Source organism: Sebastes fasciatus, chromosome 15, assembly GCF_043250625.1.
Source record: "Sebastes fasciatus isolate fSebFas1 chromosome 15, fSebFas1.pri, whole genome shotgun sequence".
NCBI classification, from domain to species: Eukaryota; Metazoa; Chordata; class Actinopteri; order Perciformes; family Sebastidae; genus Sebastes; species Sebastes fasciatus.
In genome coordinates, this window is record NC_133809.1 from 7,319,872 (window position 1) to 7,333,908 (window position 14,037).

The 14,037-nt window shown below is 40.5% G+C and overlaps 1 protein-coding gene across 2 annotated transcripts; it reads left to right on the forward strand.

Moving 5' to 3' along the window:
* The first annotated feature begins 344 nt into the window (after positions 1-344).
* atl1 (atlastin GTPase 1) lies at positions 345-12,044 on the forward strand. Of its 2 annotated transcripts, none has more exons than XM_074660166.1 (14): positions 345-519; positions 2,102-2,352; positions 3,216-3,350; positions 3,930-4,034; positions 4,173-4,223; positions 4,440-4,496; positions 4,789-4,881; positions 4,987-5,125; positions 6,195-6,322; positions 6,593-6,649; positions 7,752-7,823; positions 7,912-8,343; positions 10,255-10,269; positions 11,790-12,044. In XM_074660166.1, the coding sequence occupies exons 1-14, from the start codon at positions 480-482 to the stop codon at positions 11,904-11,906; spliced, it is 1,692 nt and encodes a 563-aa protein (XP_074516267.1). In that variant the 5' UTR covers positions 345-479; the 3' UTR covers positions 11,907-12,044. The 2 variants fall into 2 exon arrangements, with proteins under 2 accessions (XP_074516267.1, XP_074516268.1); XM_074660167.1 differs by having other exon boundaries at positions 345-513.
* Positions 12,045-14,037: the final 1,993 nt, after the last annotated feature.

Below are 14,037 nucleotides of genomic sequence, written 5' to 3' on the forward strand. Positions count from 1 at the left end.
TGCTAGTCATACTGTGTAGTGTCATTTCTGTACAGATATTTACGACAGTACGTGAAGGCAGCAGGTGTTCCATGTGTAACTACCACCACCTACTGGAAGCTGTGAGTACATCTTCACAACAGACTCAATGAAAGAGACTTGAACTCACTTTTCAACAGCCATACTTCACATACTCAGTGGATGCACTCATTCTAACACATGAACTGAACCACATTCATTTGTTTCCGCATTATGAAGCAACTACATCATCATCAACGCACAGAGCTGCAACAACAGACAGCAGCGCCCCCTATCTGCAAACAGGAGTCCTGCATCACAGGGGAATAAAAAGAGCTCCATCATCATCATCCTCCTCCTCCTCCTCCTGATGCTCGCATCGCTGTGGTGGAGACAGGGCATCCTCCCAACCCTTCGACACCCATGACTACCGACTAGGGTCGCTCATTACCGGACAAACAGAGGGATCCAAGGACAGTATTATGGCGAAGCACCGTAAAGAAAGAGACAGCTGGGGTGAGTGTATGTACAATATTTGATATTTCATGCTTTTTCCTTGACGCACATACATTTTTTTTCATCTTATTGCTGTCGAGGCGAGGGTGTAAGCAATGCAGCCAATTACATGTTTATTCCAGACACCATTAAAGGTTTTATTTCGACACAATTGTGATCAGGGTGTATTTATTTTGATCCTCATAATGGCACTAATGGTGAGAAATATCAATTTTCCATCGGATATTATCAAGCATATGCAAACAGACATTTTTTACCATTTAAATGTGATATTTTTTCTTCAATAAGCAGCATACAGGAAATACTGTGTTGTCCAGGCCCCCCCCCACCCCCCCCCCCCAAAAAGGCCTGAAAATAACCTTCTGGTTTTATTGTGTTTAGCACACTGAGCCTCTTATGATGCTCTGTGCTGCATCTGGCATCAAATTATGTAATATTGCATCATGACATAGCTTTATAATCATCATTTTTATACTAATCATCATCATTATCACCTCCACCAGCATGATTATGATGATCATAACTGTCATTGACATCACTCTATGGCTCAACTTTAAACACAGGCCTGCAAAAGGTGGAGAGAAAAAAGGGTGCTGAATGGCTGTATCAAGGTTGAAGGAAAAAAGGGGATGAAATGCTCTTTGTCATTAGAGAGTGTATCTGGTTTGACCCACTTTGAGCAGACAGAGCCTCTGACGTCTTTCGGTTTGTTTTAAAAGCAACATGATCAGGTTAACCAGGCTCGTGCCGGGCCGGGGTGAGGCCTGTGCAGGAAGGAGATGTGAAGTCAAACTGATAGTCCTCTTCAGGCCAGAGAGAAGAAACCTTTGGCTTACTCCTCCTTAAATTATTCACCGTGCATGCTTGGCACCCTGCATTAATCTTTTAGCTCGCTCCCAAATGTTGCCTTCTACTCCTTAATCTGTCACAGTGCCTTTGTGAGACTCATAAGCATGCTTAATGTGCAATTACATCCTCAAAATGAACAGCCACACAGATTATAGTGAGTGACTTGTGTGTCTTTTTAACCTCAGAAATCCTTTGGTGTTTTGCAGAACATACATGCTCAAACACAAGTTTGTTGTAGCATACATTAAATGAATGGGATTTGGAAGTCAAAACTCCTCCAATCTGTGCATCGGGCAGCATGCACGCTCCACATGAGACAGCAGCAGAGATTGGAAACACACTGAGTCACTGCCAGGAAAAGCGCCAGAAAAAGCTCCGAATGCACATGATCTCATTGGATGCAAACAGATGGGATGTCATGATTCATTATTAGTATTAACAAGCTTGCAGGCGATGCTATTGATCTGGTGCTAACAGGAAGGAATAATGGACTCAACTTTCCTGTTTCCTCGCCTTAATGGACCACTAAGTTTGCTTCTCGTCACTGGGAATAACTTCTGGCTGATCACTCGCTCATATAATAACATTTCAGTTGACTTCCCAGTGCTGATTACAAGTGATTATGTAGGAAACATATCAGCAGCATCAACGTTATCATTTCTCTGCATGCAATTATATTAAAAGTTGAAAATAGGGGTCATTCTTCAGAGCATCTTTCCCCCTCTGTCTCGTCCTCCAGGGTCCCTCAGTGACAAACATGTCTACGACTGGAGCTCAGAGGAGGAGGAACCGGACGGACGAGCCCGGCCCGTGCAGGTGCTGCTGGTCAAAGACGACCACACCTTTGAGCTGGACGAGGCGGCGCTGAGCCGCATCCTGCTGGCGGAGGAGGTCAGAGATCGTGAAGTGGTGGCCATCTCTGTGGCCGGAGCTTTCCGCAAGGGCAAGTCCTTCCTCATGGACTTCATGCTGCGATACATGTACAACCACGTAAGTGTCTGAGCAGGTGATGGAGGTGAGCTTTTGAAACTGTGGCCCTCCAACCTTTAAAATGTGACGACTGTTGGGTTGTCCTGAATACCAGTTTTTAGGCTTCGAAGACTCGGTGCGAAATATTCGAAGGTATTCGAAGCTTCAGGACAGCGCCGCTGCCGCACTACTGTACACACACACCTCTACACACAACAAACAGCGATATCCGTCTGAGAATAACTAATAATAATTAATGGGGGATTTATATTTTATTATTACATACAAAAAAACTAAAAAAAGAAGCATTGAATACTGATTTGGAGGTTGATTACCATGGCAACGGTCGAAGCTTCGAAAGCATTCGGGTCAGACCTAAACGACTGCACGAAGAGGGGGTTTGACTTTTGCATATTGGGGTTTGACCAAAAGCATTACCAGTATTTCCTACTGAGGCAATATCTGATATTTTGCTGATATTCTAGTTTCATGCAAAATATATTATTAAATCTTCTCTCAAAGAAGTTCACTCTCATTTAAACTCAGATTTATCACATTCTTTCAGTGATTTAAATTTTGAAAGGGTGGCAAGAAAATAATAGGATGCAATACAGAAATGCCTCTAAATAAATTCACTTAACAATAAAAGAATAGGTAAATAAATGAAGAAAAAATGCAAACGTTTTTAGACTCCTTTGCTGTGGTTAAAGGGATGTCCATGCATGTATTCTAGTCTATATTGTGAGCTTGTAATTATAGTGACTGCTACATACACAAGGGAGATACAATAAAAAAGCAGCAGACCACACTGACCAAATGTCCCACACTTAATTAAAAACAATATAAGATATTTTAACTACCACTCCTGATCCCGTTGTGTTCAGGCGTCTGAAGGCTGGCTCGGAGACGCAGACGAGCCTCTGACTGGCTTCTCCTGGAGGGGCGGCTCAGAGAGGGAGACCACCGGGATCCAGATCTGGAGCGAGGTCTTCCTGGTGGACAAACCAGACGGAAGAAAGGTGAAGTCTCGAGTAGATTATTACAATGCAACAAGGTATAATGAGACATAATTAAATATGACACAGATACCTTATTAACCTTTCCACATTTTTTTTTACACAACCTTTTTTTAGATTTGTATTCATCTTGGCAACAGGTCTGCTCCTCGCCTTTATATTCATATAGTTGTACATATTCACACTTAGAAGCTGCCCAGTATAACCACACTTGAAGGAAAGTATTTTTACATTTAGACACTTTTATAACGAGTTTCTTTTATGCCTGCATCAGCCAAATTACTCCCATCTTTAGTCTGCACAGAAGGCAGCAGCAACAGCAGGAGTGCTGCTGGTTGTCAGCTTTAAATTGCATCTTAAAATCAGAGTAGATTTTGCCCTTTCAAGATATTTTCTCCATTTAAATCTTCTTTCAAAACCAAACCAACTAGCTGGTTCCTGTCACTAAAGGACTTCCAGCGCTTCTCTAATCCATCGCACACTCTGTTACAACTCACTTCCCTCAGAGCAGTAGAGGCAGTAGAAGCGTTATGACTACCTTGCAGCACAGAGGTCATTGTCTTTGTCTGCTTTATTTCCCAGGTGGCTGTATTGTTAATGGACACACAGGGAACGTTTGACAGCCAGTCGACGTTGAGGGATTCAGCCACAGTGTTTGCTCTGAGCACCATGATCAGCTCCATGCAGGTACATTCACCCGACTGACCCAGTTATATCTGAACAACTATTGGATGGATCGCCACAACATTTTGTAGAAACATTAATGTTTGTACTTTAAACTTCCATTTGAAATAAATTATACTTTAAATGAATGGTCTTTTTCAGGTTTACAACATCTCACAGAATGTACAAGAGGACGACCTTCAGCACTTGCAGGTAACGCTGTCAAGTGTCATCATCATCAATGTATAACCTGAGAGCTCAAAGAGGAGAGTTGAAACCTATTGCCAGTCAGACATGATGCATATTAGTATTTGTCTATATGCCTTTTCTTATAGTAGAAACAAAAACATTCCTGATGATCTTCTATAAAAGTGACTGTGGTAGTTAAACACAACATTTCACATCCTCACTCATTTTGTCTTATTTCAGCTCTTCACTGAGTACGGCCGACTAGCGATGGAGGAGACTTTCCTCAAACCGTTCCAGGTAACGTGAATCATTTTCACACGCTGGATGGATTTACAACAGAGTGCTGATTGTATTCAAATGTCAGGAAATGACATTTACAGTTTATTACTGATGTTTGCTTCAAGCAACTTAATATTGGGTCTTGGTTTGTTACGTAAGGAAATGTAATGAGCATAAGAAAGTTTAGTTAATCACTGAAAAGGTTTCAAATCTGTCTGGAACTCTAGCAAATTATTTGCATAAACTATTTGAACATAATTTACAAGATATCATTGACATGAGTCACATGGTTGCTTTTTTTTGGTCTTAGTCCATGATCTTCCTCGTCCGAGACTGGAGCTTTCCATATGAGTTTCCCTACGGACAGGAGGGAGGCATGAAGTTCCTCGAGAAGAGACTGAAGGTCTGATATCCTGCAGTTTTAAACAATCACTGTATTGATGAGGCTGTTTAAACCAAACTAATGCATGTTTAAAACCTGACACATGTGGTCGTGTTTGTGGTTTAGATCTCTGAGAACCAGCATGAGGAGCTGCAGAACGTGCGTAAACACATCCACTCCTGCTTCACCAACATCTCCTGCTTCCTGATGCCTCACCCCGGCCTCAAAGTGGCCACCAACCCACACTTTGATGGACGAATTATAGGTACACTTCCTCCGTCTCATATTTCATTCAGCGTTTCATGAACACAGAATCGTTTCAGTGTTTCATGAACAGAGAATTGTTTCTTGTCAAACGTCTCTGACCGTGAGCGATCGTCAAAGCCATGACTTTTCATTTATCATCAAGTCAACTACAAGTACTCCTAATTAGCAAATGTTAGCATGCTAACATGCTAAACTAAGATGAACAACAAACATGGCTACGTTCCAGATCGCATACTTTTTCTTTTTTACTTTTAGTACGTACTGCAGCTGCCCTTACAAAGTACGTACTGTTGCATGCAGTATATATACAATTGGGACCTTGTAGTTTGTTATAACTCCGCCTTGACCTTTGACCCTCTTGCTCATATATCCGCTGCACAGAGGATGGTGGGTCAGAATAGCCAGAAAAGCATGCTGGATTGCATACTGCAAAATGCGACTAGATGTAGTTTGACATCCTGGTATTTGTACACCAATACTATGTAATGGAACATACTAAATCTTATACTAAATAGTATGGTCGTATGGGTATTGGAACGCACAGATTGCCTGCTAAACATCAGCATGGTAGCATGTCTGTAGGTGTCGATATTTGAATTAGGTAAATTAGAGAACAGGTGAGTGTAGGTGGCACACAAATGTACTATTTACAGTACTACTTACTGAAATGTATGAATAATGTGTAAGAAATCAAAATAAATGTAGGAAATTGTATGAGTGCAGTATGGCTCTGACTCAGGTGTATTTAGTAATACATAAACATATATCTACAAATCAAAACAACTGCCTGGATTCTGGAGGTGGAACAGGAGTAAATATGTAACCCTGCAGCCGGTGAGCAGCACAGTATTTATGAATTGTGCAGAAGCAGGTGGTGCACTGGAGTGTTTGAGAAACAGCGCTCAGGGGTGGAAAAAAAAGCTGTTTGCTCCTCTGAATTGTTGAATCTTTCCTGGACTACCACACGTACGACCAGGAACTGAATATATCAGAGCAAACACTGTTGAATTTCAACACATATAATACTATACACACTCACCAGCCGTTGGCTCTCCTCTCCCGTCTAGAGATCGACGGCGAGTTCATAAACAACCTGAAGATTCTGGTCCCGTGGCTTCTCAGCCCTCGTAACATCGACGTGAAGGAGATCAACGGCAGCCATATCACCTGCAGAGGCCTGCTGGAGTACTTCAAGGTCAGAGCAAAGGAACATGTTAATATGAAACACACAAACCAACCATTGATATTGTTTTTATTTTATATTTATAGCTAAAACTCTACATTCAAATAGTCAGCTAAAATCACTGCACATGAAGTCATATTGTACTTTTATTATGTATATTAGTGACTATTTAACTGAGTGTGTTTCTGCACACGACTGTGACTAAATCCAACATATTTATATTACTTCATCAGCCAGTTCTGTTACTTTTAATGCTTTTTGTCATCCCTTTGTTTATTTCAGGCATACATCAAAATTTACCAAGGTGAGGAGCTGCCACATCCGAAGTCCATGCTGCAGGTACATTTTACCCATCGTCTTAATATTTAACTTCCTTCCTGTCTCAATACATTTTATAGTTAGTGTTCATGTTGGTGTATATAATATTTAGCACCCTTTTATTTTATTTTCATGCTTTGTTTGTATACACTATAATGTATGTAGCATTCTAGTTTTTAATTTGTTTTTAAAGAGGACCTATTTTGCTTATTTTCATGTGCATACTTGTATTCTGGGTTTCTACTAGAACATGTTTACATGCTTGAATGTTCAAAAAACACTTTATTTTTACGTGTCCACAGCCTCCGTCCTTTCCACGCTTCCGTGCAATGCATTCTGGTAGTGTGGCAACCCGATTCGAGAGACGGGGCGTCCCGTCAGCCGCTCCTCATTTGCATAAAGTTGAGGTCTAGGCTACTTTATGCAAATCATGGGCGTCTGATGCGACTCGTCGCCTCTGGACACTCCCGAGAAACTTTTAAACTAACCGTTGTCAATCCTCCAAAATAAAGACAGATTCAGCAACTGCATGGCTTATTTCTAGCATAAAATGTTTTCAGAAACACATTTCGGTGAACTATTTTCATGGTGTTAGAGAAGAAAGTTTCCAAACGAGCCGCCATGTTGGTTTCGGTTTCAAAAGCCGGGAGCAGCAGCCCACAAGAAAGCATTCGTCCAATCAGGTGCCAAGGGCTTTGTGTCTAGTGGCACTGTCAACCGAACCAAACTCTTCAGACTCCGCTCCAGCTCCGCTCTAACTAGCTTTGTTTGAGGGCGTACCAAACTAGCCCCTAGGCAGGTATTATGCAAATGTATTACTTGGTGACATCACCACGTTACGGAAGAAAAGGCGGTTCAGGAGCTTCTGTGGGGGAGAGTAACTCCCTTTGGTGTGGAATTTGGGCTTTGTAACTTTGCAGACCTTTTACATGCACAAAAAACTATATATCACACTAAAGGATGGGGAAAAGCACAAAAGCATAATAGGTCCTCTTTAAAGTTCTTGTACTTCTGTGGCTGTGACACATTTCCCTGCTTGGGATCTATAAAGTTCATCTTATTTGATCTTATATTACCTTGAAAATAAATTAAATAAACTATATTTGCATCTGCTTCCTCTCAGGCTACAGCAGAGGCGAATAATCTGGCAGCAGTCGCAGCCGCAAAGGATCTGTACAACAAGAAGATGGAGGAGGTCGGTGAAAACAGGATTTTCAAGTAGATCCGGTACTGTCCCCTGGTGGTCTTAAACCTTCTTTATTGACCCTCTATTCTGTTCCCAGATCTGTGGCGGTGACCGGCCCTTCCTGGCCCCCAGCGAGCTGCAGGCCCGACACAGCGTCATCAGAGAGGAGGCCCTGCAGGTGTTTCGGGTCGTGAAGAAGATGGGAGGCGAGGAGTTCAGCCGCCGCTACCTGCAGCAGCTGGAGGGAGAAGTCGACGAGGTGTTTGTCCAGTACATCAAGCACAATGACTCCAAGAACATTTTCCACGCGGCCCGGACGCCGGCCACCCTGTTCGTGGTCATCTTTGTCATGTACGTGGCTGCGGGCATCACAGGCTTTGTGGGCGTGGACGTCATTGCCAGCTTGTGTAACATGATCCTGGGTCTGGCATTGATCACTCTCTGCACCTGGGCCTACATCCGGTACTCCGGGGAATACCGGGAACTCGGCGCCGTCATCGACCAGGTGGCTGGTGCACTGTGGGACCAGGTAATTCAACCAAAACAGAAACATTAATGAAGTCAAGAATAAATCCGGCTGTAATCAATAATTGAATCAATACTCACCAAGTTCAAGTTCGCCTCATTAATAATGCAAAATCACCAGCCAGAGTCTTTTTACACAATACAGAAAGATAAAAAACAACATGCCACATTCAAACAAACTATACAAACTATACATGGATACACACAACGTAGAGATTAAATTACTTTTTTTTCACAAAAAACTTTGAATTTGAGGATAAACCCCCATTTTCAAGGGGTTTTTCTCAAATACAAAAACATGGAAATTTAAAAATGTACATAATAGTAATAGTAATAATAATAATAATAATAATAATAATAATAATAAACTATATAGCACCTTTCATACAAGAAATGCAACACAAAGTGCTTTACAATAAGGGAAAATAGACATAGAATTAACTTAAAAACAGAGAAAATAAGATGGAAAATAAAACACACTTGATAAAATAAGATAAAAATAAATTAAGAGGAAAAATAAGATGAAATAGAATACATAGAAGGTATGGCTGGGCGATATAGAGAAAATCAAATATCAGAATATTTTTGACTATTGGTGCTTTTACAAAATATTTACACAATGAGATTTGTGATAAATAATTATCAGTAATGTGGATATAATGACTAAGTGGATAATAGCAAATAATAGAACAGCTAGAACAGTCTGGTAAGTTTAGAGAATGACATCACTTTACTGTAATGCAGCCTTTAAAACCATTAAAAGACAACACTTATGCAATTTCACGATATTCCGATATCCAAAATCTAGGACGATATCTAGTCTCATATCATGATATCAATATATTGCCCAGCCCTAATAGAAGGCTTAATATAAGATGGAAAGTAAAATCCCACTGAATAATAATAATATTAAAATCAGTATCCATAGTTGCAGCATGACATGCACATAATATACATCGATAAACAAGGCAGCAGCATCAAAAGGTCTCCTTTCTCTTCTCTACATCAGTGGTGGAACACAACATCAACGGCAAAAATAAGTGACCCTGGTTAACAACCTGACACCAAAAAGACATATGGGTTTTAAGATTGGATCACGACTTAAAGTCATATATTCAGCACTTACAGAGCATTGAAAGGTATACAGGCTGCGGTTTAATATCAGGTACTCTATCTGTTGAGGGTTTTATAGTTCAGAGGGAGATCTTTAAAATCACCTCTGGTGTGCAACGTCAGCTAAAAAAAAGGATATCAGAATTTTATCTTAAATGGTCAAACATCTGGTTCGGAGTCTGGCTGCTGCATTTTCAACCTAATATAATGTCAAGTCTCAAGCTGTCATAAGAACACACAATAATCTATTCTAGAGATACAGCTGTAACTTTATTTTCATTATTGATTACTCTGTCTGGAACAAATCCTGTTTGTTTATTATTGATGGAAGAAATCAGATTTATTCATAATGGACGAAGAGGAATCTAAAACTAGACTAGACTTTATCGAATCATGGAGCCATCAACGTTTATGATTAAGTCGACGTTATGGTACTGACTATTTTTATCATTGTTTATTCTGCTGATTACTTTCTCAATGACTCAATTACTGGCCAAAACCCAACTTTACTTGTTCAAATGATTTGTTTTGTCCAACCAAGAGTCCAAAACCCAAATATAGCCTATCTGCTATACAGCAGAGACTAATACCGTACACTCATGTGCAGATATTATCAGTAATTTAGGTGATATAGTATCTTTAAACCACCAGAGGGCAACAGTCTGCTTTAAATCAGTGACAGATCATTTGGCCAGATCCAACTACAGCAGTAATGAATTGTTATTGGACATGTTTTATGTTACATTATGCATGTATGTACTCACAATATATATATATATTTTTCTTTTTCATGCCTCTGCAGGGGAGCACAAATGAGGTGAGTAGAGCAATCAAAGTGGGAATATTTACAAAGGATAGTAGGAGCATCTTTTGGGAGAGTATGGACGGGCTAAAGTTTTCATTTTTGATCCTGACAGCAAAAAAAATATATATACGATGATACACATTTTAATATTTTTTATCTTTTATGTGTCACTTTCTTGGCTATTTTTGCCACCATTACCCGTCCACATTGCTCCCAAACTTGTATCCCTATACTGAGATTATCTTAAAGGGATAGTTTGGGTGTTTAGAAGTGGGGTTGTATGAGGTACTTATTCATAATCAGTGTATTACCTACAGTAGATGACGGTCGATGTGCCCCAGTTTGGAGAAACAGACAGGAGTACCAACACGGAAGCAAAGTAATGTACTGCTGTGGACGGGGGAAAAACATATTTTAGCCACCTAAAAAACATTAATATCAGTTTAAGTGTACACTATATTAAGAATATTTTCACCGCTTTATCTTGCTGAAGCTGTTGTATCCATCTATGCTCTCTTCAAAGCCACCAGACTCCTTTGACAAAAACAGTAATTTTATCTCGCAGCACACGGGAGTTGCTGGTCTACTACTGCCTCAATCGGTTAGTTTGTGTTATTGTGTGGTTTTGGTGTTTTAGGGCGCTTTCACAAGCCGTAGTCTGTTTGTCTCGTCCGAATCACAGTGAAATTGATACTTTTGGTTCGTTTTTTATTTAGTCTGGTTCCGTTTCACAGTGCAAAATTAAAGCGGACCAAATAAAAAAAATAGGTTGCTGAGGGGCGTGCTCTCGTCCAGTTTATGATTTTATAAACGTCACTCTATTTACGGACTTTATTTAGGATATTCTGTGTGTTCTCTTCAGCCCAGATGTCAAGCAAACATCAGACTTCTGCAGAAGTCCAGGTCCATCTTCTCCCGCTCATGTGAACCTGTCGTTTACCTGTTTCCATCTCAACAAATTACCACACAGGCAGCCTGCGTTTTGGTTTGCTTGGAAATGGTCCAAGACCTCTTGTGAAAGATGGTCTCGGACTAGATTATTGTGTTAACAACTGCCCAAATGAACCGCACCAGAGTTTGATTAAAGTAGACTAAATGTTGACTTGTGAAAGCGTCCTTAAAGGTTTTGTTCTGATTCATCAAAGTCACACAATAACACAAACAAACTAACCGACTGAGGCAGCGGTAGACCAGCAACTCCCGTGTTCTGAGGTGAAATTACTGTTTTTGTGAATGGAGTCTGGTGGCTTTGAAGAGAGCATAGATGGATATAACGGCTTCAGTTTTTCCGTCGTTTTTGAGCCTTTTTTTTGGTGGCTAAAATACATTTTGCTGCTGCCCCCGTCCACAGCAGTACATTGCTTTGCTCCCGTGCTGGTACTCCGACCGCCATCTACGGTCGGTAATACACTGACTATGGATAAGTACCTCCTACAACCCCACTTCAAAACAGCCAAACTATCCCTTTAAGCGACCTCGGGGAGTTAACTCCTCTGCCAGTAACCACCACCTCTCTCGTCTCGTCTCCGCAGGCTCTCTACAAGCTGTACAATGTAGCAGCCAATCACAGGCACCTGTACCACCACGCCTTCCCCGGCGGGCCTCAGGTGGAGGAGGTCGCGGAGGAGCAGGACAAGAAGAGGGACTGATTAGATGAGACAGCAGGGACTTCCTGTTGATGGACAGGAGGAGGAGGAGGAGGAGGAGGGACATCCTCACCCATCAGGCACTCTTTTATTCTGTTATTGGCTGGTGCTGCCCACCAATACATCCACTACTTTAAACCTTATAACGGATTGTATAATGTTCATGTATAGGCAGTGTCAGAGCATCTGTTTTCAAGCGATGGATGTCATTTATCATCGTCTCACTTTTCTGTCTGTGATCAAACATCACATGTACAGATACTGCAGGTTCTCCTAGAGGAGACCTTCGGCATATCCAACCTCCACTCAGCTGCTGATTTCACATCAGACGGGTTCGCTTTTTCTCCATCGTTTTTCCACCGACGATAATTTTTCAAAGTATAGCCAAATCTGTGAAACCCCCATTTGTGACGATTGTTCCGTTCTTTGAAGTTTAGTGCTGTTTATAAGAAACAATATCTATGATCTGCGATGTTTGAAAGCCAAAATATGTACTGTATGTTAAATAATGAAGCGTTACAAGCATCATCAGCATGGTTAAGTGGTTAATGTCTGTCATCTTTAAGCTCTAAGACCAGGTATACTTTATCAAGTTTTAAATGGTTGTGACAAAGTGGTATTGTGCCATAACATGTAAAAAAAAAAAAAAATGATTTCACATCTACTGGCTACATGCTGACACTCGATGGCACATTTATTATACAGTTTGTTGATTTCTGCATCAGGGAGTTGCTTTGTGCTGGCATTTACTTTCACAGACAGACAGAATAGTTCAAAGTTTACACAACATAGCTGACATTTATCTCTCACTTTGTAGTCTGCTTTGCAGTTTTGTAATTACGCAGTGATCCTCTATATATATGTGCGTTTGGTCTTTTGAGGTTGAGGGGAAAGAGCGTTTTCATTGTGATGTAGAGGTGGTGGGCGAAACCATTGTTGTGTTTCTCCCTGAATGTTCGAGCAAATCCGAGGAATGTAGCTATTCTGTGGCCACTGAGGAATCAAAGCTAGTTGTTATTAGGCGTGGCGACAGGCCTCGCTTTGTGAAAAAAAAAAAAAAAGGATCCTCATTCCACATCTCTTTCATCATCTTCACACACTTAAGTTGAATCATCTGTGAAAAACTGTTGTACAGTGAAAGAAGCCAGGCCCCGACTTTTCTTTTTTTTTTTTCCAAAACAGCTTTGTAAACAAACGGCTTGTATCGGTGACGGCACTTTTTTGGTGTTTTTGGCTTCGTAGACTGTTACCGTACATTTGTATAACTGTCGTTATTGTTTTTAGCTCATTGAATAACCCAGAATCATTCTGTAAAAGCATCACATTCAGCTGCAGCATTCAGATGGTTTTTTTTCCTGTCTGCTCACCAACAGTACAGGAACACTGTCATGCATATTTAGCAAGTTTATACTGAGGTTTGACCTCAAGGGTTGGAAATTTAAAGGCACTGCAGCAGAAGTGGCTTCTTGAGTCTTCCACAATGTATAATCAACATCAGTGAGGCCTTCACACACACACACAAAGAACCGACTAAATCCAGTTTAAGGTTTTGAAATCCCATTTCTTCATGGCCGCGTTTGTTCATTCATGAGTCAGAAAAGTAGCATTTGTTTACATTCTGTTGCGTTTACACATTGAAGGTTTTATCTGTTAAAAGAAAAAGAGAAAATCATAACATATTATTTAACAATTCATTCCTGAAGACGCCCCCGTGGACACTTAAATCATCTCCGGATATCGTGGGAGCCTCAGTGTCCTGAAAGGTCAAATGAACAAAGTCAACACTGCTAAGTTTCCGCACACACGCATTGCAAAGTTTCAGTTACAAGGAAATAACTAATAAAGTTGGACCAAATTAATGAAAACTAGACTTGAGTTATTTCTTTTAAGACATAAAAATACTTGTCTGATATGTTTTTTCCACATAAGAAATAAAACTTACGGTGAGATTTATATGGAAGAGTATAAGGGGCAGGCATAAGGACAAAAAATGAGAGGAGGAAGATTTTTTTATTTAGGTTGCATTTTGAGAATAAAGTTGAAATGTTGAGAATAAAGTTGAAATTTCAGTTTATGCTCTAACGCTAGTGGTTTGATTTATTCTCAAAAGTTAGACGTTTGTTCTCTACATTTC

Excerpts from the sequence above, each read along its gene's own strand:
- atl1 (XM_074660166.1), top strand. The coding sequence starts at position 480 with ATGGCGAAGCACCGTAAAGAAAGAGACAGCTGGGGTGAGT. Across the intron at positions 3,351-3,929 it reads ACAAACCAGACGGAAGAAAG|GTGGCTGTATTGTTAATGGA; the intron begins GTGAAGTCTCGA and ends TTTATTTCCCAG. Across the intron at positions 4,224-4,439 it reads ACGACCTTCAGCACTTGCAG|CTCTTCACTGAGTACGGCCG; the intron begins GTAACGCTGTCA and ends GTCTTATTTCAG.